At 38.1% G+C, this 26,994-nt stretch overlaps 1 protein-coding gene across 4 annotated transcripts in view; it reads right to left on the minus strand.

Annotated features, from left to right (window-relative positions):
• The window catches only part of KIAA1715 (KIAA1715 ortholog), a 42,827-nt gene extending 16,709 nt beyond the window's left edge, over nucleotides 1-26,118 (minus strand). Inside the window, exons 1-8 of one of the 4 annotated variants that reach the window (XM_014954630.1) lie at nucleotides 26,057-26,118; nucleotides 22,149-22,230; nucleotides 19,659-19,703; nucleotides 18,271-18,458; nucleotides 14,824-14,882; nucleotides 11,628-11,668; nucleotides 4,863-4,943; nucleotides 4,723-4,774 (exon numbers count right to left, since the gene is read on the minus strand). In XM_014954630.1, the coding sequence (XP_014810116.1) occupies nucleotides 4,723-4,774; nucleotides 4,863-4,943; nucleotides 11,628-11,668; nucleotides 14,824-14,882; nucleotides 18,271-18,458; nucleotides 19,659-19,703; nucleotides 22,149-22,175 (493 nt within the window). In that variant the 5' untranslated portion in view covers nucleotides 22,176-22,230; nucleotides 26,057-26,118. Of the gene's footprint in view, nucleotides 1-4,722; nucleotides 4,775-4,862; nucleotides 4,944-11,627; nucleotides 11,669-14,823; nucleotides 14,883-18,270; nucleotides 18,459-19,658; nucleotides 19,704-22,148; nucleotides 22,231-26,005 lie in introns of all 4 variants that reach the window. The other 3 variants (XM_014954632.1, XM_014954631.1, XM_014954633.1) reach the window with 3 other exon arrangements.
• Nucleotides 26,119-26,994: the final 876 nt, after the last annotated feature.

Raw genomic sequence — 26,994 nt, forward strand, 5'->3', positions numbered from 1 at the left:
TTTGTCATCTTACAGGGTGTTTTGAAATATAATTCCAAAAAAAAAAAAAAAAAAACAAGCTAAAGGTATACAATTTTCCAACTCTTCTCAGCTCCACAGATCTTTAAAGAAAGTGAGTGATAAATATGAAGCCTGACTCCGCTTGTTCCAAGATCATTTTAGGTATCTCTAAGTATCTATAAAGTATCTATAAAAAGACATTTTAATCCACTGCTAAGACTTTCTTCATTCTTTTTCATTAAAAAGTCTGCTTTATTGTGTTTTTACATATAAAAATGTCAGAGATTATGACAAATTTTTACATATAATGTTACTTCTACATTTTGAAGCCTGTCTTGCTATATCACATGGTTTAAGTATGTCAAGTTTTGGTTGCTTAACAGTTCGGAGTCTGTTTTGATAGGTCACGGATATAAACATGTTTATTCTAAGCCCATAATATACTATTTTTAAGCAATTTCCAGGCCCCCCGCAACAGTTTTGCCCCCTTTGCCTGTTATTTTTGAAGGGTCATTTTTGGCAAGGCTCCTTTGAAAAGGCTTTCCATTTTTAAGAAGTTACTGCTATTTTAGTGACTCTCTCCCCATATTTTTGCTCCTACAAAGATGCCAAACTCAAGTACTTTACAACCAGTATTAGAGACATGCTTCAGCATTTTCAGTCTCATTACAAAGGTAACAATGCAAGACTCATTGCTAGTTCCCACAAAATGATAACAGGTTATTCACAAGGCTTTTGGTTTTTTCCCCCCTCCACTTAGAGAGGACACAATACACAGGTACTGCTGATGTAGTTTTAATGAAGTTTTGCGATTTTCCAAGGCTTTTTCTTCCCTGAATGATTTTTGTGTATCTGCAAAACAACTGTATGAAGACCAGTAGCTAACTTTAAAAGCACACTGGAGTCCAAATTCTGCAGTTACTGGCACTTAACAATACAAATACATAACCAGACACATTACTTAACAGGGCTGCTATTCACAAGGGATGATTCAGTATGATCTCAAAGAATATTAAGATATTGCCAGTGGTGAGACAGCTGTATCTTTCATGTTTACAATCATTACTATTTTATTTCTCCCTCACTTTAAGACTCCTTGATATTGGTAGAGAAGAATACATCATTTTTAAAGAGGTAGCGCACGATGTAGGTCAATGTATAGTTCACATTAACTTGTCAGTTTTAGTGACAAAGACCAACCAAGAAGGTTCCTTTTCCTCTCAATGCCTGTACCCGTGCCACAGCTTGCAACCATCTGTTATTGCATTATTTTTAATTCAGGTCATGGAGTGATCTCATTTACAATAGAGCCCTGCTAACAGTTGTATTAGCACAATGAAGGGAGCAGGTATCAACAACAGGGTATTGTTGACAAATATTTATTCCACTGCCAATATATACTTAGCCTATTTTTTTTCATTCAGCCTAAGTACTGAATAACTACATGCTCATTAACTCTACCCCTCAAAACACTCCTGAATAGACTGAACTTAAGTTTTCAAATTACTTCCCTTCTGGATTTCCAGGTGCTTTCTTAGGCCAAACTCAAGATTCATCTGAATCATCTGTTAAAACTAAAATTATTTAAGAAGAGCACATCAAAGCCACAAAAACTGCATAAAGAGCTAAATACATATGAGAACTAGGGCACTACCAGTTGTGTTTCTGAGAGGCAACTCTTACGTAATGCTGATTAAATCTTTGTACTAATTAGAATGACGTGCAAGTTGCCATTTGAATTGGTAAGTCAAAAACATAGCAACTAACTAACCTTTCATCAGTCGCCTCATACGCAGCATTGTCCAATCTGATTACACATTGGTTATTACTTACCCTCTTTTCAAAACGACTCAATTACAGAGCTCAAGATAATGAGTTCTGCTGCCTGGCTAGCTTGTGTCCAAAGTGAGCAAAGAGAAGACCAAGGAAGCTTTAATGTTAATGTGATAACAGGTATTTTATTATTCCTGGTCACTATAATTCTACCACATATTCCAAAACACACCACGACCACATTAAGGTGTCACCTAGTTAAAGTTATATGCTGCACAGAACAGAAGATAATATCTGGTTTGGACGGGTATTATTTAGTGTGAACAACAATAAGCTAATAATTTATTTTATTTTTTTTTAAGATAGAAACTGAAATAATTACTACACATACAAAGAACAGGTTATTTAGAAAGTAAGTCTCCACAATTTCAGAAACTGAAGCCAAACAGTGTCCCTCCTGAGCTATAATGCATCTACAAAATACAATAGTCTGAATATCCACTTTTACATGGACAAAAAGTAGCATCAAATCTAAATTCAGTGTTAGAAAACAGATTGGAAAAAGAGAAAAAAGGAATCTGTGCTCTATCAGAACAAAATTATATAGAATCACTTAGGTTGAAAAAGACCCTAAAGATGATCCAACCGCAAACCATGGTAACAGACAAAATCCATTTTCCAAAATTCTTTCCAAAGCTAAACTGCACTTTTATTCAAGATAAAGTAAATTACTTACTTTAATGTGGATGCACCCAAAGAAATTGATTCATGTTTGAATAAGAAATATACTTTATATTTTCACAATGGAGTCCCCAGTTACAGGTCTCTGGTTCACACCACAGTTTCAGAACGCGGCACTTACATACTTCTCAAGCAAAACTAAACTAAAAGATGCCCTCCACCCAGTCCATAAGACCAGTTTACAGTTAGCCCTAAATAAATATATATACACTTTTTTTTTATATATATGTAGTATGGGCAAGCTCCTCTGCAACAACTGTTTCACTCTACAAGTCTACTCCTCTTACATCACACTTATTAATGCAGACCACAGTCTATAGTGGCTGGCTCTCAGAAATACTTCTAACTACCAAAACCTCTTCCTCATAGCCCTTCTATTAACAGTCAAGTGAAAAAACAACACACCACACCATATCCTGGATCCACCTAACCTGCTTTTGACTAACTCAGAACACTGGATCAAAGGCACACACATTATCCTTTATAAACCCAAACATACTCAAGACTAGTTAACAAAGAGTGAGCAACTCACTTGTCACCATCACTACTAACACAGCACGGGCAGAGGGGAAGAGAACAATCATTGAACTTGTCAGGAGTTTCAAAAATGCTGGTGATATCCCTTAATAAAGCCAGGGTGAATAAAGACTTCTCATTGTCTATTTTATTTACAGCTAGTTATCTCTAGGTCTCTACATAGAAACACACGTTTCCAGGTAGTTCCATCCCCTGGTCAGCATTACTTGCATTCTACAGATCTGTCACCCTTCTTCTGGAGTGATTTCTAACATCTCTCAAGGAGAAGGATGAATATAAAGAGTTTAAAAAAAGCCTACCTAGATATTACAGGCATGACAAAATTCTTGGCAACCACACATGAGCTGTATTAAGACAGAACAGAACAGGGTGTCAGAATGGCCCTTCAGCCTTAAGAAAGCTATGAATGCCACAGAAATGGAACGGTGGGAGAGACAGGTGAGGAGCAAACTTGAGAAAAAGCTGTTGTGCCTAGGACACCAGAAGAGATAAAAGCTTTACTGCTAACGTACTGCACTGCAGCTATTCACTGTCAACGCCAACAAGTAAGGATGAGCTAAAAATGTTTTCATGACAATTTGAAGCCAAGCAAGAAGAACACAACAGTGGATTTGACCACGCAGCTTATAAACACCTCTGTTAGTAAATCCAGGTGCTCTGCTGCACACCCATCAAAACCAACACTCCAAGAGCAAAAAATGAGACAAGTAAAAGTTTGGTTAGTCACAAGAATTAAACAAAGTTGGCAATTCTAAAACATGCTCTGAAGCAATCTATTTTATGGAAGATTATGCACATCAGATTTCGCAGTTCAATTTGAGCATCACGCCCTACATGTCTAAGTTGGTTATAACAGCAAATTACTACTTACACTGAGACAGACCCTTTATAGGTATTTTCAGTAGTATAATACAAGGTGGCCTTTATACTGTATACTAGCATTTACAGTTTAACTATAGCATATTATATTCAACTTTAAGAAAAACTTCACAATAGTTTGTTTGCATTTTTTTTTAATTTATAGTCTATTTTTTTAATGCAAACATTCTACTGGCAGAGTGTGGGGGAGAGATCTTTTCAGTCTTGAAACCTGTGCGCACAATCTAGAAACATGGCTTCCTTGAAAGGCATGCAAGTTTTTTCCTATTTCTTTTATTATTTTACTCAATAGCACCTTTAAATTGAGTAACATAAGCTAGTAAAGAACTGTCCACTCTTTGCATCTAGAAAACACCTGATTTCTGCACTAGCTTTGTGGAATCTCTCCATCCACCATATAAAAATAGTTTAAGCACTGCATTAGGAAAGGTCTTACTAGCCAGAAATAGAAACAGAATTGAAAAGTTAAGTCAGTGAACATTACATAAGATTTGAAAACACCTAAGTATTCTAGAAAAATTGCAAGTATGCCACGAGAAGTTAATTTTGTCTCTGCTTTAGCAACAAGCAGCATTAAACATCCTGCTATCTGGAAGAACATCAGCCTTCAGTAACAGATCCCTTGTCTGAAAAATGCAGAACGGTAATGGGCATAGTCTAATAAACAGTCTATTAACCCTAAATAAAGGTCAATTGATCTACAAATCTTATCATAGAGAGACTTCTAGAGTGGAAATTGCTACAAAAGATGAGTATCTATGCTAAAGAGCAGCCACTTTACAGGGCTATTACCTTGTCCAGGTCTTGGGGTTGCAGATGTTCCAGCAGATGGCAGTTCAGCCTCCTGCCAATTAATTACAAATAACATTATCTGAATGTTGGGCTCCATGGTACCTTTCATATTAAATCAGTATCAATACCAAGATTCTTACCTTTGCACTTGATTCTGGATCAAACCTGTCAAGGATTAATTTAGCAGTCTTGTATGTTTCCTTCTCCATTACTTCCTCAAGCTGCAAACAAAAGGTTTCACACATGAACACAGAATTCTTCGAAGTATTTCCCCCCCCATATCCTCCTATTTACAAGCAACTTATTAATGTTACAGAAAGGTGAAGTTCAGTCCAATGAACCAGTAGCACGTTCAGATACCTGCAGATTTGCTCTATTCCATAGAAATTAAATTTTGCTTTCAAAAATAGTTTCTAAACCCTAATGGGCTACTTGCATTTAACAGCTTTATTGCAAGGAAACACCAAATATTGCTAATTGTTTACATATAATGAGGAGAATAATTACATGCACCAACTTCAATAATGGAATGTGCAAAAATCTATCAGCCATCATTATTGGAAGTTATTAGACATGACAAGCGAATGACAGGCAATTCCTTAGATTTATTTCCTCATAGCACTTAATGCTATTAATTTAAGGAAGGTCGTTAGCCAAGTGGTTTACAGAATAAAGTCTCTGTGCCAATTAACTGCTGTCAGCATTGATTTTAGATTATTTATTAGCAGAAGCAATTAGCTTGCTGCAAATGCTGTGAAAACTCACTAACTAGAGAACAGCCATGGAATTTGCTCAAATTACTTTAAAGGCTGGATCTCCATCTTTACAGCGATTCAAACTGCTTTTCAGAAAAAAGGGAACATGTTAAGAATTTAAATAAAAAAATTTACTGAGAACTATGCATACTTTAGGGAGTGTAATTAAACCACTTCATTATTACAGAGTTTTATTTACAATCCACTCAAGTGGCTTTATAGCTAATACATGGGCTTAATTAAAAAAGTAATCACTAGTAAAGTATCATTTTGGTGGTTAACAGCCAACATGAGAAGCAGCTTAACTTTAGAACAGAGATAGCTGAAGTTATGACAAAGAACTGATATGTATAGAAATCATAATGTATTTTACGGTATCTTAGGCACACCTTTTCTCCTAGATATGCTGACTAATGGCCATGTTCAACTAAAGGAGGGGGTTGTTTGTTGTTAAGTTTGCTGTTGGCATAAACTGCAAAACTGAAAAGGTCAGTGGTCAAAAAATTAAGTTGTCTCAAACTCATTTATCCCTGCTAAAATAACTTATGGTGCATGTTAACATGACTTTTATACCATTATTTAGCTAGTAAGAAACTAAAGTTCCAGCCAATCTGTGTATACAGGCGTTGTAGGAGTTTTTTGCTTTAGACAGACCTCAGAATTATAAATAGACCTCACAAGCTAAGTAAAATTTACTCAATTTAAAGGATACGCAGTATTCTTTTAACAGCTCACTCCTACACACACTACCAGAAGTTTAAGACAAGTAATACTACCCAGGCTGTTAATTAAGGACTGTTGAAACAAAAGGGAGTGAAGAGGGAAGTAAAAATCAATTTCCTAAACTTGTATTTCAGCAGGACTTTGGAGTTAACCCACTAACTTCGTAAAACAAATGCCACACAGTGCAATAAGATCAGAATTAAGGGCCTAATAGGAAAAATAAAGTATTTATTGCTTATAAAAGTGAAAACCATAAGGCAGATCTTTATACAAAGGAGCAAGGTTAGCAAGGTGAAGCTGCAAAGCAGGGAAGTGTTAACAGTCAGTGTCAATATCTGGCCCTCAAATCAAAATTACAAAAACCCAAGTCACTTTACATCAATGAATGTATAATGTATACAATTGTCTTTATAGCCACACAGGAAAGAGGAACACTCTTCTGCAGAGCTAAGTGACCATCAGGATGGGGAAAAAACAGAACACTCCAGCATCATTTGACACCTTCCTTATCTAACACACTTCTTGCTATAGCAGTGTTAGATAGGATGGCAGTTATTTATGGATATATCACGTTTTGCAAAAACAGTAACATTATTTTGAAATGGAAAAATTTAGCTCATCACAAGATTCAGATGTCAAAGTTATTCTTCACATTATACAGTTACTGGATAATTCAACAAGTTACTCTTCATATTTTGAAATTCATAGATAGCTTTTTAATTCTAGTACAGCTGAATCCAAACAATAGTTCATTCAGCTTCACAATGGACTCTTTACACATTTCTTGAGAATATATAGAAATTGTCAAGATTTCTGAGCACACTCACAGTTCTCATGGTTTTACTTCTAGGATAAATTTTTCTAAAATCAGTTGAAGTTTGGCTGGTAATATCAAAGAAGGCATCACACAGACGAAAGTTCTCTTACTCTTTGAGCAAACTAGTATAGTTACTAGAAGCAAATAAGGGCCTGCAAAAAAATTTAAATAGCAACTATATGTTTGCATAGCCAAAGAAACTGGCTTATGCACTGCCACAGCAAGCACATTTATAAATGCAAATCAACATACTGACTTCTGGATTTTTCACCATCTTGAAGCATAACCTTGGAAAAGTTAACCCAGTGCTGAGCACTGGCTCGCTAACACAGCAAATTGCTCCACACCCTCTGCACTTTTTCTGTAATACACTCTTCTCCAAGATCCAAAAACTCAAACACTCTTCCCATAAAAACATTTTCTACTGTCTGCCAAGGGCTAATTCATAGTCCATTATTATCAAGCTAAAATGCTGAGTAACCAGAATCAGAAGTGAAGTCTATGTGAGAGTTAATACCAGCCTAATCATGGATTTTCAAATTTATTTCATGGAATCAACCACATCTTAATAAAGAAGCATGGTCATGTACCACATTCTCTCCTATGAATAATTGCACGGATGGCCTCCTTTCCAACTGGCAACCAAACAGAATTCCTGTGGCAACGACATCAGTTGCCTATATTGAAAAGTAATACGAGCTATTTATGCTCACACAAAGCTACAAGATGCATTTTAGTCTACCGTGTAAAATATGCAAGTACACACAGCAAAAGTTTCCTTAAAATAGGAAATAAATCATTTATGCCACAATAATCAAGTGCACTCTCAGTAGATCCAGGCAAACAGTAAAACAACCAAAGTAACTGTTTTGTTTAAACACTGCATCAGCTTCCAATCACACATTTGCAGTACTCCAGCATATATTGGGTAGACTGGGCTTATACAACCATCAACTCCTAGTGGAGGTTTCTTTTTCACATACTGAAGATAATCAAAATATCTACAGTTTTCTGTGCCTGGAAGGCTGGAGGTATAAAGTTCATTAAACAAACAGTTATTTTGGGAAAAAATGCAAGATATGAATTTTGTTACTTATTACTAAAATAACTCCAAGGCAGTCTTGAAACCAGACTTTTTTTTCCTTAGAAAATTAATAGATGCAGCTTTCTGAATTCTTATCTGAAATGGCTAGGAAGTCTGTCCAAGTCTAATATTACACTCAGCCTACTATAACAGAATAGCTAAGCAAACTTCAGCAAAGTTTAATTCTAACATTAGCTAAGTAATTACTATACTATCCCCACAACTCTGTCCTCCGGCTAAGAACTATCCCACCTTTAAGACTGCTGCTCCAGGTAAAGTCTCCACTAATTCCCACCTGGAGCAGCTTAATACATGTCCTGTGCCCTTGTTTTAATACGCTTAACCCTCTGAACTTGCTCATCGATACACATTCAGGCTTAAGGGCTGACATCCTCATTAACTGAGGACTCTAAGGCCAAAACTACAGCAACACAATCACAAACACAACCAGAGTATCCCTTACAACCAAGGGCAGACAAAAAAAGTTGTATCTTGAAGTAGTGCCTTAATTATAGTTAATGAACTTAATCCCTACCCCCAATCCATAAAGAAACACTCAACATGTTTTAAAGCATACACCCAGAAAAAACATAACATACAGAGTCAGTTCTGTGGGAAATAAATATTACACAAACTTTGAGTTGAAGTACAGGATAGACAATATTAATGGACATTTCCAGGTGAAATACCTATATTTCTGTTTGTCTAGTATTTTACCCACATGAATATCTATATAATTACACCAAAGACTGAAGTCCTTTGAACAAAACTGAAGTCCTATTAAGCAGCTCACTGCACAGCCACCAGGGTATTATATCTAGTAGACGAGGAGTTTAATCCCTTATAGGTACCCTTCAGCATGTAAGTAATGTCACTAGGGAAAAGGTGGACCACATGCCTGTAAAACAAGTACCATAACATTTTTCAAAAGGACAATTGTCTTTAATGGAAGTTTTCTCCAGCAATTGGGTAGCTGAATTGCAATAAAATGAAAAAACATAGCTGTTGTGACAGGCTGACAGTGGCTAGACAACAATTTGCATTACAAATAAACAGGAAATACATAATTTACTTATCCCAGATACTTTGAGGATCACAATCTTAGTAACTAATCCTATTTGCAAACTCAGTAGCAGATCAGAATCCAACACAGGGGGAAAAAAAAAAAAAAAAAAAACAAACCACACACACCTCCTCTCCCTCCTCCCTTCCCATTATTTTACTTGGTAAAACAAAATAAAAACCCTTACCAAAGACTCCTAAAGAAGTTAATTCAAAACAAAACCAAATCTGAATACTATCAGAACCAAATTATTACAGTATGTAATTTTATGAGTGGTTTTATCTGAAATACAAACTATATTCTGTCTCATTACCTGCATCCACTTTCAGCTCATTTCAACATGCTAGGTTTCATGTATGATGATCTAATTTTATTGCTTAATTGAATACCTTTAAATGATGATGAAACTCCTAAATTAATCTCCTGAGTAAAAAATACCAACACTGCACTGATTCAAGAGGCTGCAGTAAGTCTTCTGTTTCTAGTTCCTTGCTAGGAACCAGGCATCCACAAGATCAGGAAGTAGTCATGGACTTTTTATTCCCCTCCGATTGAAAAATAGCTGAGTTACAGGTTATCAGGCTTCCCAGAGCTCTGTTTTACTAATCCTATTTAGAAGTTTGCCTTTAATGATTACAGCATGACATGCGTACATATTAACAGCAAATTATATATCCAGGTTTAAACTCTCCATAGGTACAGTATAACTTCTATATTGTTCACACAGCATTCATACAGTTTTATTTTTAACTACTGCCCACTCTTCTACAGTGTTTTTATTTTTTGCATATGGAAAACACACATTTACATCTTGTTTCAACAGAACCAATTCCCAAAGCTTTCACCTTCATAAACCAGCTTTTTCCTGACTAATCTTTTATTCAATACCTTCTCTCTAAAGTGCTTCTTACATTAAAAAAAAAACCAGCATTACTAGTTCTTCTAGAATAAATACAAAGATTTTCTTGATTACAGAAAAATAAACTTATTTAACTGAAATGAAGGCTTTAAATTTAAGACTCTAAAAGCTGTTTTGCTCTCCATTGTGCTTTTTCTGTTTCAAGAACTCATTGACTATGTAAATTGGAGAGATTAACTAAACTCAACAGTTTTCATAAAGTTAATTAAAAAGGTAGTTATTATACTCATTTATTTCATTCTCACAAAATGTAAGCCTCTCCAACCCCTTTTTATCACCTCTCCAACCAAAGGACACTTCCATTTAATAGATTCCTTAACATAAAGATTAGCAGGCATAAATATTAGCAAATCCTCTTTACCAAAGACAATGACATAATTAGGTTACAGGTTACCATTTTTACTTCTACATTTTAAAAGTGATAAAAAAAGAATGGAAGATCAGTGAAATCCGTTTCCCCCATAAAGGCCATACAATACCAGGCTCTTACCTGGCTCCTTTTTGGTAGCTTTGTTGTGGGTTTTCTATTAGTTTAGTTACCATGACAAAATTCAGAAGGCATGAGATGAACACTTCGGAAAACTCATTAACAATAAAGCTTCATAACACAACCTTTGGAGTTTTTTAGGGGGAGGAGGAGGTGTCAGGTTTTGGTTGGTTGGGGTTTTGTTGTGTTTTGGTGGTGGTGGTTTTTAAGTTCTGCCTTGCAAGACAGAAATTATGCCAACAATGAGTAAACAGAGAACTTCCTTATTGAATGATTAAGTAGGGAGGAAGCAACTTTCAGTGTTACAAACTTCACAAAAAGTGCAAGTTATTCAAGACCCAGAATCTTTTCCATCCTAAGTCTGTCTTACTGAGATTAAGCATTGATCCAGTTGAAGCAAATACCTGTTTTATACTGTTAACACATCCACACAGCTCACAAAATAGATAACCTCAAGACAACTGGCAGGATCAATACGTGACAAGATACATTTTTAGAGGAAAATGTAATGGAAAAAACACGTAGTACAAAATTAAGACAAAGAAGGATGGGAAATAAGTGGGTGATGCATTTAAGATACAAACAATAATCTGTTACTTGATGAAAAAGTGAATCCAGACAAGATGGAAGTCCTTTGTGCTATTTATGAACAAAACATTAAATGACAATAACTATTAAAGATACAGTTGCACTCTATCATCTGAAAATCAGTGCAACATCTAACACTTTTTATAGTCCTAAAGTAAAAGAAGTAGTCAGCAATGAGTAGGTTAAAGCATGCTTTCATTCTCTGACAAAACAGAATCACTATTCATAGATCCAGCAACACTAAAACAGTGGGTTACAAGGAGACAATGTATTCTCATATGCAAGCAGTCCATTTTGGGGTAAGGAAAACCTTGTGTGGTACTAGAAAACAAAAAACCAGAGCAGCAGCAATAGTTTAACTTCCCCTTCTCCACTCTTGATCTATATATTACAATCAAACTCAAGTTGTAGAGATTCAAAAACACTGCAGTGGACCGTAACAACTAGCTTTTTGTGAAGTTTTACTTACTATTTTTTTCTTTTGAGACTTTAAATCTTCCAGCGCATCATCTAAAAGAAGGACACAATACATTAGTCTTCAAGCATAAGAGAGAATTTCAGCACACTTTAAACACTGAGCTTGCCTTGTGAAATTAAGAAAAAAATATGCACTGACCACTACCGACCCTGCAACATCAGTAAACTTTGCATAAAGTAACTAAAGTTTTTTATGTGAAAATAAATCATTTTAAATACTGAAACTGCTTATAAATTATAGCCCACTGTTATCACTCTAGAGTTATAACTATTAAAAAGTTTTATGTACCATTTCCTCATTAAGCAAACCAATTCTAGCCAGTGCCCTGCTTTGACCTACATTAAAACTGGTACAACAATGGACCAAATACACTTAATCTCAGGAGTCAAACTACAGAAAAAAGAGCTTGAGGCCTGAGTATTAATATATCTATTTGAGTACCAGATTTACTGGCTTCAGTATTTCACATAAGCCTCTTAACATATGCTAGTTTCAAATGCCAGGTCAATTCTGGGCTTCAAATCTCAATCTCTTTCACCCTTTCAACCCTTCAGACTACAGCAAAACCTCCAGTTTTGTAAGAAAAGCTACCAGAAGGTCATTTTGCTACTAAATGTTAAGACTTTGTTACAACTAGTAGGCACTGTATCGAACCACTCTAAAAGAAAGGGAAAGAAGAAAGGTCAAACACACATAGGATTTTCCTTTAAGTCAACACTTGCAGCTTGGCATTCATGGCTCACTGTAATAAACCATCGCCTAATACAAAAGATCTTCTTTTGATAACTTAATTTTCTACTACCTGCTTCAAAGCAAGTAGAGTTTAACAAACACTTTACAACTTTTTCCCCTTCTCAGCTCTACTGGGCACCAGCACTTCACTTCTTGTAAGATATAGCTATTTTTACCCATTATTCAGTTTTCAAATAAAAGAAAAAGTTTCATAAAATGACAAGAAACAAAACTAACAAGCTAAATACTTCAGGAACACTAGTTACTTGAAATTAAGGAACACATATTTACTTGAACTTTTTCAGAAATGTAGGAACCCATTTTGATAAACCACTTTATTAAACGTGCAAAACATTAAAACTGGGCATGTACATATTTGTAAGTGTACACAGAGAAAGGGTAACTACAACAATCCATTGTTAGTTCAGACAAACAGGACATGGAACAAGATCATATTTAGCACTGGGCTGGACCACGGAAGATAAATAATTCCGGGAATTGTGCATCTTCATATCAATAAGGTATCTTGCTCCACTAAATTTTAGATTTATATTAGAACACAGCCTCTCACGTAGCCCCATACAGGATTACATCTTGAAACACGCTGCAGTGCAGCATGGCATCATGCAGACAAATGGCACAATACAGTCAACTGGCAAGTTACTTAAGAAACAGAAGCTGGTTTTGGTACAGAAATGCCTAAAACATCTTCAAGCATCGCTTCCCACAATGCAATGCCATCAGTTTAAAGTGTGGGAGTTTGTTTCTTTACCTCCTGTGTTAAACAAGAGTCTCATGAAACACCTGCCCCTTCAAACATGGCCAAATTGCAATTACTGCAAAATACTTTCAAGAAACCGAAATATCTCCTCTTAATTAAACCTACAAGAGAAAAAAAAAAAAAAAGAACTCCTAGTAGAGAAGTCAATACCTGCAAGATACCTCATTCATTTTTCCCACACTTTGGGACAGATCAGTCTAAATCCTCCTCAACAGCTGTTTGCTTGACCAGCCTTAAAAACTGAAATGCTGTCATCTCTCTGCATCGCCCTCCCTAGTGTTTCACTAGGAATTGTCCTCATTCAGAGCACGGTTCCCAGAACAGTCTATGCTGGATATCCAGTATAGAGCTTTATAATATTAAATAGCCATCTCCAGTAACTCAGTGTGTTATATTAATTTATCCCAGAATAAGAGGCCAGCTTTGAGCCATTCAGTTGCCCGTTTGCTCTCTCAGCTATGTTTTCTCCTGCTTTACTGCTGTAACTCTTGCACTGCACATTTGTTTTCTCTTTTCCAAAGAAGACTTATCTTTAAGGTTAAACACTTTCTTTTTACCCAATCTCTGGAACAATGCAGAAATAACTCCTTTTGGCATGTTCTAACATCTACTAAAACCCTTTATACACAGGTTCAACAAATGCACTGGACTTGCCTGTATGCTAAAAACAGCAATAAAGACATTTAAGCAAACTAGAAAAAACATACATACTTTTTTTTTTCTTATCCAGCCATGAAATGCAAATATATATTCACCTTAGAAATGAATCACACTGCACCACAGAATATATCGACAATTTTATTTCTACATAAAAATGTATGTCCTATGCTTGCATATCAAATGCAAACATTAAGTTTAAGAAAAATTCCAAAAGTGATGTTTAACTCGTAAGCTGTCACAAATTAAATACATCATGTTGTTCTGCAAGTCATAAAACATAGTGCAACATTGAGGTTTTCCTGTATTATTGCTCACATCACCGTGAGATATTGTTACAGGCCGGACTGCTTTCTTTGAAAAGTCTGAAATGAATTCTAACTACTGCAGACATGTGCCACAAATGCCGTTTTTAAATTTTGCATTAGAATGAATCTGCATGTTCTTTAACACCTTTACTATATATATTTGAACATCGGCATTAGTCTCTTTTGTTACATGACTCCCGATTTTCCTTAGCTCTCAAAACAGCACAAAAACACCTGCTTATCCCTTTTCCACTCAGGAAAACATAAGCATGCTTTTGAGAGCTCGGTAGAGAAAAAACTATCTTCACAAACACGTTAAACACATCTGCTACAAATCTTTTATACATAAAGACAAAAGATCAAGACTGCTGGCATTCTTGCAAGATGCAAGTATTAAGGGAACTGCTACTATTGTTTATACTTCCTTTCTCTCACTCCTACACTACATTTTACTCCAATATACTCTGAAGCATGCAAAGATGGGAGAAAAGTTACCACAATTTTCTAAGTGAAGCAAAAGATTAAGCAGTTTGCTCCTCATTCTTTCAAGAAATGTGTGGTAGAAACAGTTTGGCTAACATTACCCATTTCAACATCAACACTTATTTTCCTGGAACCCAAATTACCCAAAATATTTACATTTTTATAGCAAGCATCATTTTCAACTAGTTTCATATTAAAAAAAAAAAAAAACAGAAAAAATACTTACTATTCCTTTCTGTCCTTTTGGAAAAGAAAAAAATGAGCAGTGTTCTTATACACCAGATTCTTTAAAACAGAAAGAAGAATTATATTAATTTAAATATATTATAGTAACCATTTCTGAAGTCATTTAGCAAACAGGATAGCTAATGCAGAAGACTTACCAGATGAGATTTAACTTCGCAAACAGAAAGAACAGAAATCTTCAAACAATATTTATACAGAAAACTAAAAATTAAATCAACATCTTGTCAACAAGACATCAACATTGACCTAAATAAAATCCTCCCATCTATTAAAGTTTAACCAAGTACTACTCTAGGTAGAAATACTAAGGAAGCAGCAACAAGAAAGAAAGATCATCGCTGGCTAAAACATTCAGTGGAAACTTTTTAAAATCAAGATGTGTAGCTAGCTGAAAACTACCTAGTCATCACTTCTTATTTGATAGATTTATGATGCATGTTATCCAGAAAACCAAGCTTACCAGCTAAGGCCCAAAATTAAGACCTAGGAGATTTGTGGGAAGAATTCAATACCAATGAAAACCAGGATACAGCTACTATACAAATGCTCTCCCAAGCAGAGTTAACTGACCTGACTCCTGGTGATTTTACAGAGCTCTGAATCCACTCAGTTTCTGCAGGGTTTCAGCTGACTTAGCTCAAACAATGGATCAGTTTATCTGTGCTCAAGACAAAGACAAACTGATCTATGATCATTTTACATTTGAAAGATCTCTCCTCAATCATCAGGACTTATTTGTTTTAAAGCTTAGAAATGCTTGTAATTATTAAGCTGACACTTTTCCTGGCAAGTTAATCAGCCTAAACCAAGTGGCAAATCTCATACTTCAAACCCTTCCAAGCATCTTATGCAAAACCCTCCTAGTGCCAAGAACTATATAAAAAAGCCTTAAGTGCCAATGTTTCATTTAAAGAAAAAAAAATCTTAAAGGCTAGAAAGGTTCTCTGAATAACAGCTAACGTAAGAAAGCATGCAAAAGGCTGTAAGATGTCAAATAGAGTTTCAACTTAATTCATAAGAACATGTTTTGCATTTATATAATGGCTGCCCAGCTCAAAATGCTTTCAATTATTAGCACAACCTGAGTTAGGCAAGTTAGACAAGGCAACTGGAACGCTAAGCTTAACCTATACAAGGTCAGAGAAACAGAGAAAGAAGTTTAACTCTATTCCATGTTCAAAGGTGTGCTGTAATAGCTACTCTAAGAACACAGATGGCTTTGCCCACTTACACAATGCCAGAGGTATCTCTTCATAAAGTATCAAAAGAAATTAATGTTTTACAGGGCTTTAATTGCCTTAAAGACTATGTTACACAAGCAAAAGCATTATTTCTTTTTTTACTGTATGCTTAATGAAGAATTGTCTACCTAGAGCTGTATTCTAAGCTAACAGATATATGGTAGGACTTCATGAAATAAACTTTCACCTTGAAGCTCTTAAAGAAGAAATGTTTTTTAAATAGTAGACCGTTTCAGACCAATGCTACAAAATAAAAACATTTCTCTGAAAATCAGAACATGCAAGATGAAACAATCTAATTCAAATGAAAATCATTTCAAGAAGAGCATTCTTCTAATGTGCTAACATATTTTTCTTCAACTTCTCAGATGTTTCAATATACATTTAAAATTAATGATGCTATATATTCCTAGAACCTAACTCACTCTACCAGCATCAGTAACTTGCTGAGATCCTGAGGGAACGACCTAAGGCATAACTAAGTTGGTCACTGACTGCATGCTGGAAAAGGCAGGCATATTCCAGTTTGATTAGGGCTGAAAAATCTCTAGAGGTATTACTGGGTGGCACCAGGCATTCAGCATGGAGTCACCTCTTGAACAAGGATGAAGACAAGCTGGCAGTTGCTTGCCATTCATACCCACCAAAAAAGCTGAAGGGGAATGGCTTAAGAGAAAAATCAGATTAACAGTAGCAAATCAGAACAACAGTGTAATTCTAAACATAAGTACGCCAATATCCAATTCAGAACTTTATAGAAACCCACCATTAAAAAAAATACACTCAACTATTAGAGGACAAAAACTAGAGAATAAAAATCCAATGTGAGAATTCACACCACAGCGTTAGAAGCCATCACCTTCAAGTAATAAAAGTTTTCATTTCTATACTAATCCTAAAATACCTAAGTGCAGGGAGGCTGGCCATACTACTTCTAAAAGCCTATCCTGTTAACATAAGCAAGCCTCACATGCTAACAACGAAGACTTTCAAGTCCTTGTCCTTAAGAACAAAATCAATTCATATTGCTGCCAAAATTAATTTGAGCTTTAATTTCTATGTTAATCCTTTCCAGTCAAGATATTGCTGCCCATGTATCTTCTCCATGGCATTCTGTAACAACAGCATATTATGTGCTGCACATAACATACAAAAAGCATCTTCAAGTTGGTTTTTTTTGCATATTATATTAAGCTGACCTACACTAATCAAACTTGCAAAGCCTTAAATATTTACATTGGAATTCACCTTTCAAGTCTAAAGCTAGGGCACTGACAAGTTCACGTTTTCATACTAAGATGAGCTGTGCCAATATGGACAGTATTTACGATCTTCATTTCAGGCAAATGCCCTGTGCTCCCCATCGGCAGGAAAGATGCTCAGTAGGCTGCTTCTCCTCCTTGATGGTCTGGAGGAAGGGGAGGCACAGAAGCCACTGTTCAGTGAGGTGGGGGCCCACTTCGTTATTTTTAGAAAAGTTATCTTAGAAATCAAAAGCCACTCGTGAGGATGAGCAGCCAATCAGCTCAGTGAAACAAAAAAAGTATACAGTACTTTCTCCTATTCACAGCCAATGATGTTAGGATATTTTCTGGTTGAAGAAAACAGTCAACTTTCCTGAAAAACAGTTAATTATGTAAAACTAGTCTTCAACATATTTAGGTTGATGACATTTCAAGTCAATTCTGTGTTAACAGTCACCTAATATGTAAAAGTAGGTTTCTCCATTCATTCTGGTATTTTTTTTCCCCAATTTTATCTACTGCATTTTACATACAGGTGACATACCTTAAGTCACTATGATACAGTAGACATACTTTTCCAAATAGGAGTAGAAATAAAGCCCCAGATAACATTCTTCTGCTTATATTACACTACCTTGCAGGTGTTCAAATACAGGTCTCTCCCTAGCCCTAGTATAATTTTGATAAGCCAAGTAACTTTAGATGTTAACATCTTCCAATAGTAATACCTAGTTCTGCACTAAACCGAGACCCATGAGGGACATTTCCCTGAATGAAAGTGTCTGTCCAACAACTTGGATTTATTTAAAAAAAAAAAATTCAGCAAGCTATGACAACTCAAGGATTGTCAAAAGCAAACTCAAACCCCTGCTGAGATGTATTTTCTATATCCTTTTATTACAGGGACCACACTTCAAAAAAAAAAAAGGTATATTTACTTACATCAATGGAAATGCAAAAAATGGAAGTGTCATAATCAACCTTGCTGTCCATTCATCAGGAAGACACCAGAAATATACAATTAAGCAGGTGATAAGGTAAAGGAGTGAAGAGTAGAGAAGCAGCCTTCCAACCCATAGTTTCTGTAGCCTCTGATTTTTTTCTCTAAATTCTTCTAATGTCTGTATTTCCTGTAAACAAACAGGGTTCAACCTTATTAATGAAATTAGTAGGTGGTTTTACTAAGCTGCCTTTAAGTGTTTGCTAAGATTAGCCTTATCAATTTGATACTTAAGAAGTCAGCAGTTTTTTGATAAATAACAATATTTGCCAAAGATAGCTTCCATAGCATAAATACATAACCCTATTAAGGTTATGATATGGGCCACTTGCACTGTATTATCAGTAGCACATCACTATTGGGAAGAAATATTATAAATCGGCACTTTTTTCCTATTTGTAATGCGTACGTTTGGAACAAGTTGAAAATGCTAATATGTTATGAATGGCAGTCTTCACAGTCACATAAATTGTTACCAACCATACTTTGCATCCCAAAACTTTCATCCAGCACCTGTAGAATTTCCAATGATTCTAATATTTTTCTACTAACATGAGAAATTGCTGAAGCGGTCTCTCTTCTCGTCACTTCGCACTATTTCAGTATTTTCCTCACATCAAGAATGAAGTCCTGAACATCTCAATGACGATTTTGGCATATTAATAAGTGATTAAGCAATGCTCCACTATGTTATCATTTTGACTGCATTTCAAGTGACAACACGAGTATTCACACTTTCATTAAAAGGAAAACAAAAAATATCAACAGCATATTTCAAAACAGTTAATTTCCCCATAGAGTACAGACATCTGTCACAAATTCTGGCAAAAAAAAAGAAAATCAGAATTGATTATTGAATGATCTATTTAGTTATTCTGCCCCTGACCTTACTTACAACCACTACAGCTACAGTTCTTACACTTAAAACCATACATTGAAGCTTTTCTAATGAGCCTGATGAATGGAACCTTGCATTAGTGACATTTTCCATTACATGGAAGTTTAACCATTAGTTACAATTAAATTGTGTAATCAAGCCAGCTTCACATTCATTCCCATTTCAGGCTCTCTAAATTAAATATTTAAACTGTAGTTACTTACTGTCTATTATATGGTACGGTGGGTTTTTTTCATGACTAATAGTAAGGGGGAAAAAGGTAGCAGTTCATCTGAAACTCAGAACCCCTAGTACATCCAATTGGAATAATTACCAAAGTAATTTAAAATTCCACGACAGTGCTTTACCTAATAATGTAAAAGAAATTCAGCCAGCAAAAAGGACCTTTCTAAACAAAAAAATCAAACAAAACACCAAAAAGCAAATACATACCTTATCAATTTTTTCTAATACTTCTACAGTGGAAGGCTTTGCCTGCTTACAAAGGAAAGAAGAAAGATGTTAATCTGACAAAAGTCAGTATTTTGAGGATTACTGTACATTAACAGTTTTCTAACAAGAATGCTTCATATGCTTCATATGCCTTTTACAACAAAGTAACCTGCTTGGTTGATGAGGGGTGAGCGGTGAACATTGTCTAGCTGGGTTTCTCCAAGGCTTTTGATACAGTTCCCCATGGCCTCCTCCTAAAGAAACTGACGCTTTATGGTCTGGACAGGTCATGGTGGTGGGTGGGGAACTGGTCAACCCAGAGCATGGCAGTAAATAGCTCCTTTTCAAACTGGCAACCTGCCACAAGTGGGTTCCCCCAGGGATCAATACTGGGCCCAAAGCCGTTCAATGTCTTCATAACTGATCTGGATGATGAGATCAAGCACACCCTGACAAAGCTTGTTGATGACACCAAACTGACTGGGGAAGTGGACACTTCAGAAGGGAGACCCATCCTGCCAAAAACTTGAACAGGCTGGAAGAGTGAGCTAACAAGAACCTCAGGAAGTTCAACAGGAACAAGTGTAACGTCTTGCACCTATGAAAACATAATCAAGGAGTGCAGCACAGGCTGGGATCTACCTGGCTGGGGAGCATCTCTATGGAAAGGGACCTGGGGAGCCTGGTGGACATCAAGCTTAATATGAGCAAAAAGTGTGCTGCAGCAGCTAAGGTTGGCCAACAGAATGCTAGGTTGTATCAGCAAGGGCATCACCAGCAGAAATAAAGAAGTCATTACCCCACTCTACTCAGCACTTGTCAGGCCAAACCTGGAATACTGTGTTCCATTTTGGTCCCTGCTATAGAAAAAAGATGTGGACAGGCTGGAGAGGGTCCAGAGAAGAGACACAAAGACGATCAAAGGACTGGGAGATCTGCCATATGAGGAAGGGCTCAAAGAATTGGGTTTGTTCAGCTTTGACATAAGGCGGCTTAGGGGAGAGCTTATCACCACATTCCAATATTTAAAGGGAGGCTACAAATAAGATGGAGATTCCCTTTTCACAAGGAGTCACATGGAAAAAACTAGGGGTAACGGGTACCGGTTACTCCTGGGGAAATTTTGATTGGAGACAAGAAGAAAATTGTTCACAATGAGAACAATCAGCCATTGCAATAATCTCCCCGGGGAAGTGGTAGAATCCCAGACATTGGACAGTTTTAAGATTCAGCTGGACAGGGTGTTGGGCCATCTTGTCTAGGCTGTGCTTTTGCCAAGAAAGGTTGGACCAGATGATCTTTGAGGTCCCTTCCAACTTGGCATTCTGTGATAATAGATTAATATATTATCTATTTTACACAAAGGTACAACGTTTTCCTACTTTTATAGTGACAAATAGAAAGCACTGCAATGAATCACCTTTTTTTTTTTTTTTACAGTTGGTATTACTATTAACTGAAGGTTCCTCTCCTACACCACAAAAAGAGATGAAAACCTATAATGCACGTACAGCAATAATGGATGTGTGGGCGGGAAGTAAAACGAGGAGAGAACTGATGAGTGGAGGGAATAGGCAAAACAAAGAAAATATATACAGGAAGCCCTAACCTGAAAACTTAAGCATTTTATTACTATTAATTCCACACAAAGACACATGTTCTAAATAAATTATAAGCAACTGCAAATAACTGTTATCATCTCCAGTAAAATTTGCCTTAGTGGCTTCTCAGAAATTAGGAAAGATTTCAAGTTTCTCCTCCTATCTTCCCCCACCCTTTAGGCCACAAATTCAAAGACTACAGCCCACAATGCATGACCATGAAACTGAGTTTACAAACTCACAAAACTGACATTTCACCTAAACCTTTGTCTTCAAAGGAGTTTTGTATGGGAGGCTCTGAAATCAGTTGATAATACACAAAGGCAAACTCAAACAACTCGCACCTGCCAGAAGAGTAGTCAAAAACCTCATGCCTCTTCCTCAAACTCAGTTCCTCAAACTCATCATTCATTAACATACAAGCCAGTAAAAACAATTAGGAAGATAGATTTGTATAGGTGTAAGTAGCTACCAAAACGTTTGTTCAAACAGACATAGAATGGTATTCTGAATGTATCCATTTTGACCTAAAGTAGCCACCAATCTTTCAGGTCACAGGTGCTGCTGTATCTATCCTCACGAAGCCCCACAGAACTATTTAGATTTACAGAAAGAATTAAAACTGTATTTTTATAAGTTAACCAAACCACTGCCAGGCCTGGTACTACAAAAGAAATAAAGGACAGCCATATAGTTTAGGGATTTAGTAGAGAATATTTTTGGTCATTATGTCTCACCACTAGACTTTAAAGTAGCATATTAATGGAAAAAGTTTAGCACTAACATTCAATCAGCATTAACAGTCAACCAATAGACATTAAGAAACATGTCCTGCATGCTCCCATCTTCTAGACTAAAGACTATTATATTGTCACACAATTTTACTTACCCTCCATCTTGAAATTAATCCACCCATCTTCTATTGTGGACAAATGTTGGCAGAGCTATCAATCTTCTACAAGAATTCACAGCTAGAAGTGAAGCATTAAGCACTTAGGAGCAATCTAGCAGCATAGTTCAAGATTCACAAATTTATTCCAGTATCTGAAGAAATTAAAACATCACAAAGCCATTGCCTAGTTATCTACATATGTTATTTTAAAATCCAGTCTTCTGTTTCATAAGCCATCTTTAAGTTGGTTGATCAGTCTTGATGTGAGCCAAACTTATTTTTACTTTGCAAATACTTAACCAGAGGGGAGTCCTTAAAAATAGAAGCAAAAAAACCCTGAAAAAATAGCCACCAAAATCCACCAGTAGAAAAACAACTTTAAAGACTTATTATTATGCAGGATTATTTAGGAAACTAATTTCTAATTAGTTCCTCTGCTGCTCATAAGCCTAACTCTCCATGTCCCTTTTTAGCTGTCACTCCAGGCATCCAACATTAATACCTTACTATTCATAAGAAAGTTCATCTCCAATAAGTCTACTTCCTTTTCAAGCTCTCATCAACAGGAGCGTATTGGATAGCACTATTGTTCTTCCTTTGTATGATCAGTTTTAAGCTCAAATAATCAGTTTCAAAGAGATTTCACTTGCTCTAGGAAAGCACTACATTAGTAGATGCTCCCTGCACACAACACAGTGCAGACACCCACACATCAAACGGCCCTAAAGCAATTCCAAAGGTGCAGACACAGCTCAAATCCATGAACAGCACTAACTTGATGATCTGAGTCTAGGTTCCTGAAAGAAAAGCATAGTAACGTTCCACCAGCAAGTAGTTGGGATCAATTGACTTTGAACCTCAGGATGGCAGAATTTCTCTCCAGCCGCTTAACTTGTAAGTTTTGACCCAGTGAATGAAAACATGATCAAGTTCATAGCAACCCCAACAGTAAACTAATGCTCAATCCCAACTAGGGCTCAAACCATTTTAACACTAGAATGAAACTATAGGACTTACTAAAAGAAAGCACTGATCCAGTTCGGCAAAAATATAAGTGATTACCATCTTATTTATTAGGTTACCTTTGTTTCTTTATCTTTCAGTTTTTGGCCAATCTCAATCCAAATTTTCTTCAAATTGCATGAGACCGTCAGAACAAATTAATATAATATAGGATGCGCTTTGCTCACTAGCACAAACACTAATGTAGTATGATAACCTCTTCATCTTTTAAGAAAGCCAAGTGCTTCAGAATCCAGAACTATAGGCCTTACGATTTCAAAACTCAATCCTTAAAGATAAGGAAATCCATATTTGAAATGCCACCAAAATGAAGCCAGAACTGGTGGACAAATCTGCTGATGCCAGATTACTAACCCAAAGTGGGGAGCTACAGAACAAACACAATTACCCCTTGGACTCTGAAATAAAATAATCACTACTACAGCGACTCAGGAAAACAGCAGCAGTATTTTCATTTTTCAAACACGTGATATTACCATTCTCTAACACTGGCAATCTTATACAGTTGTCACTTTGCAATTAGAGGTGAGTTTTTGCATGGCAAGTATCACAGTACATCCGAGCAGACACTTTCTTCACAAATATTTTGACAAATAGGATCTTTATTGCCAAACAATATGGAAGCTACGTCAAATAGTCCATCAAGAAGTTTGTTAACTTAGCACAAGGCTCCCAAAACTATTTTGCTTCCCTAGCACTGCCCCTGCTGTTAGGAGCAACAGTACCTCCTGGTTCGGGACACACAGAGATGCTCATGCAGCCTTTGTGTGTGCCATTTTCCTGCAGGCTACAGTTTGAGAACCTCTGCAGCAGAAGTGTTACAGGATCTTTTGGGCATAGGTTATCTGTGAGCCATTGGTGACACCAGCCTTTGTCAATAACATGTTCACAGTGCTACCTTTACATATGTTTTTCAAAATATCTGGCAAATACCTGGAAGGGAAACAGGTTTGACAAGTGCCATCATGTGCATAATTTTACATGAACTATGACGCTGACAGGCTTTACCTACGCTGCCGGGCAAGTCAGTAATACCACCAAAACCCTTCCCCAAAGAGGCATTAAGGGATTAGTGACACTAGACTCACATTTACAGTTTAGTCACCAAATGCTTAGTTAGATGAAGAATTTTCTATAGTTTTTATAGAGTGCCTTGGATGTTTTTCTTCTCACCTTTCCTTCCCTTCTTTTTGACATTACAAATTATCTTCAGCTGCTTCAAACTCTCCCTGTTCCTCCTCACCTGCCACTCCACATACCTACCACTAATATCCTAGTGTTCATGGCAAGAGTCCTCCTTCCTTCCCACACTCTAACCGTCAAATTATCAGACAGCACTTTTTCCACCTGAAGACTGCATTTCTTTAACATAGAGCTGTCCTTTCCACTCACTGAGCACTACTGCAACTGGAGTTGCTTCCACAAATATTATCACCAATTTAATATACAAATAAGATAGATGCAACATTTGCCATCCCTAGGCTTAAAATAGACAACAGAGGCCTTAAAAGCCATTCAATGTAGAAGCTTAAGAAAACACTATTACCCAACTCTCAAAAAAACAAAATTTCCTAATAGGATCTCCTTTACCCCCAAAAATATGAACTTTAATTAATAAAAAGCAAAGCAGAAGCGCCACAGCAAAAGTACTACAGCAGAAAAAGTTTCTCTTTTGATAAAGTGATGAATCATGCACAATTACAGAAGTCATGCACCAACCTATTCATCCAGATGGAAAAAATAGTTTGATGATCTCATTACAGTTTTATCAAGTCAGTCTCAAATGCCTTCAAGCTCACTGTTAATGTTTTTAAGATGAAAAACTCTCCAAAAAACAAAGATCTCCAAAATGAATTTTAATATCTGTCATGCTGAAATTCAAGACTGAATAACATCAAGTCATATTAAAAGAAGTGGGAGTTAGAAACATGAAATCAAGGCTTTGCATAAAGGCATATAGACCTTTCCCCTGAAGGGAGGGGGGGAATGTCCTTTAATGAGGTCTTTTGCAAATTAGTGACTTCGCTCTATGAAAATATTTTATTTACCATTACAAAGAATAAAAGTTCTACTTTCAAAATGAATCTCCAGTTCTGCCCACCAAGTTTCCACCCCAAATTCATATTCTCCCACGATTTACTGACCTCAGCAACTTCCACAGTGACCACAGAAAGTTCCTCCAGCTGTGGACACCACGGACAAGGTGACAAGCAAGACAAAACCCCGAGCATCACCCACCACCTGCCGCTGGCCTGCCCTACCGCCCTTCAGTTACAACAGCGGAGCCAATTTCCTTCATTTTAAACATTTCTGTTTGGAAGCACCCTATGGAGGTCCTACGCTTTGGACAGCTTTAATTAAAAAGGCAAATTAGCTCCCACACCGTGGCTCGGACGCGACGGGGCAAGGAGGGAGTGGGGGGGCTTTTGTATTTTTTGGAAGCGGAGCCTTGTTTTGAAGCCTGCGAGAGCGGCCGCCGCGGCCCGGGGGGCCAGCCCGAGGGAGGGCGGCGGCAGAGACCAGCTCCGGCAGCCGGTGCCCGCCGCTCCGGCCAGCCAGGGAAAACCCCACGGTTCCGCCGCCGCCCCGGCACCCACCGCCCCCTCCACGCACCCGCTGGTTTCCCCTTCCCAGGCTGCGCCCCGGCCCGCAGCCGCCCCGCTTCCCCATCAGTCGCCCGAGGCGATGCGAGGCGGGGGAGGGCGGCGGCACCGGCCGCCCTGCCCTGCTCCGCTTCGGCCCCTCCGGGGAACGCGGGCCCCGAGCCCGGTCACGGGCAGCGCTGGGCGCCCCTCTCCCGCCGCCACGCCCACGGCGGAGCCAGTCCTTACCGCCGAGTCACTCGGGGCCGGGCCGGGCCGCTCCTCCCCGCCAGCACGTACCTGCCGCGGGCCGGGCCGCGCATCCCGCCGCCGCCCGCCAAAGGAGGGCCACGGCTACCGGGGCGGCACTCCCATCAGGCCCCGCGCGTTCCCCGGCAACCAATCGGCGCCCGGCTGCCGCGGGGCGCGCTGGAACGGGGGCGGGGCCGGGCCGTTGCGCGGTGGCGGATGGCGGGCGGTGGGTGGGTGAGCGAGTGCAGCCCCTCCGCGGACCCCGACGCGCCCGGGCATTGACACGGTACCCCGGGGAGCGTGCCCAGCCCAGCCGAGTGGAAGCGGAGGGGTGTCAGAGAGCTGTCGCACCGCCGCCGTGGGGCTGGGGAGGCCGAGGCTGTCCTGCGGCGCTCTCTGATACATGTTTACATTTGAAAAAAAAAGAGCGTTTTAGAACCAAAACCGAGGAACGTAAGACTGTGGTGCGGGGGTGTGCAGCAGCGTCCTGGCAGCCCCACGATCGGGCGCTGCCAGCGAAGCAGGTGGTGCCAGACGCCTTGTCGGGCGGGCGGTGCAGGCGCCGGACTCCCCTCAGAGCCCCGGCGGGTGACCCTGTTTGTAGAGCAGCAGTACTCTGTATTTCTTTAATTTGTCTTGCTGGGTTAACGGTGCCCTCTCTCCTGCTGCTCTGCTTCACCAGTTGTGTTAGGTGGTGTCCTTTCGTGGCTGACACCCGCCATGGCCTGTCCTCTGCCCAGAGGACGGAGGAACAGAGACCGCTCGCTGGCTTCACACTGTGCTTCCCACAAGGTCTCCAGTGCCCCGCTCAGACCTGTCACCCCTCGGGCCGTGGAAGTGGGAGCACACGCACAGATGTGGGAGAAAGTCCCTCAGAGGGCCCTGAAGCAGAAATTCACCGGCAGAAGCTGTGTAGCTTCAGCAGGCCCTGTGTTGTTGAGCCCATACGTAACAACGCATCATAATACAGCCTATTAATGTTGGGG

Source organism: Calidris pugnax, unplaced genomic scaffold (genome assembly GCF_001431845.1).
Source record: "Calidris pugnax isolate Ruff unplaced genomic scaffold, ASM143184v1 scaffold103, whole genome shotgun sequence".
Lineage (NCBI taxonomy): Eukaryota > Metazoa > Chordata > Aves > Charadriiformes > Scolopacidae > Calidris > Calidris pugnax.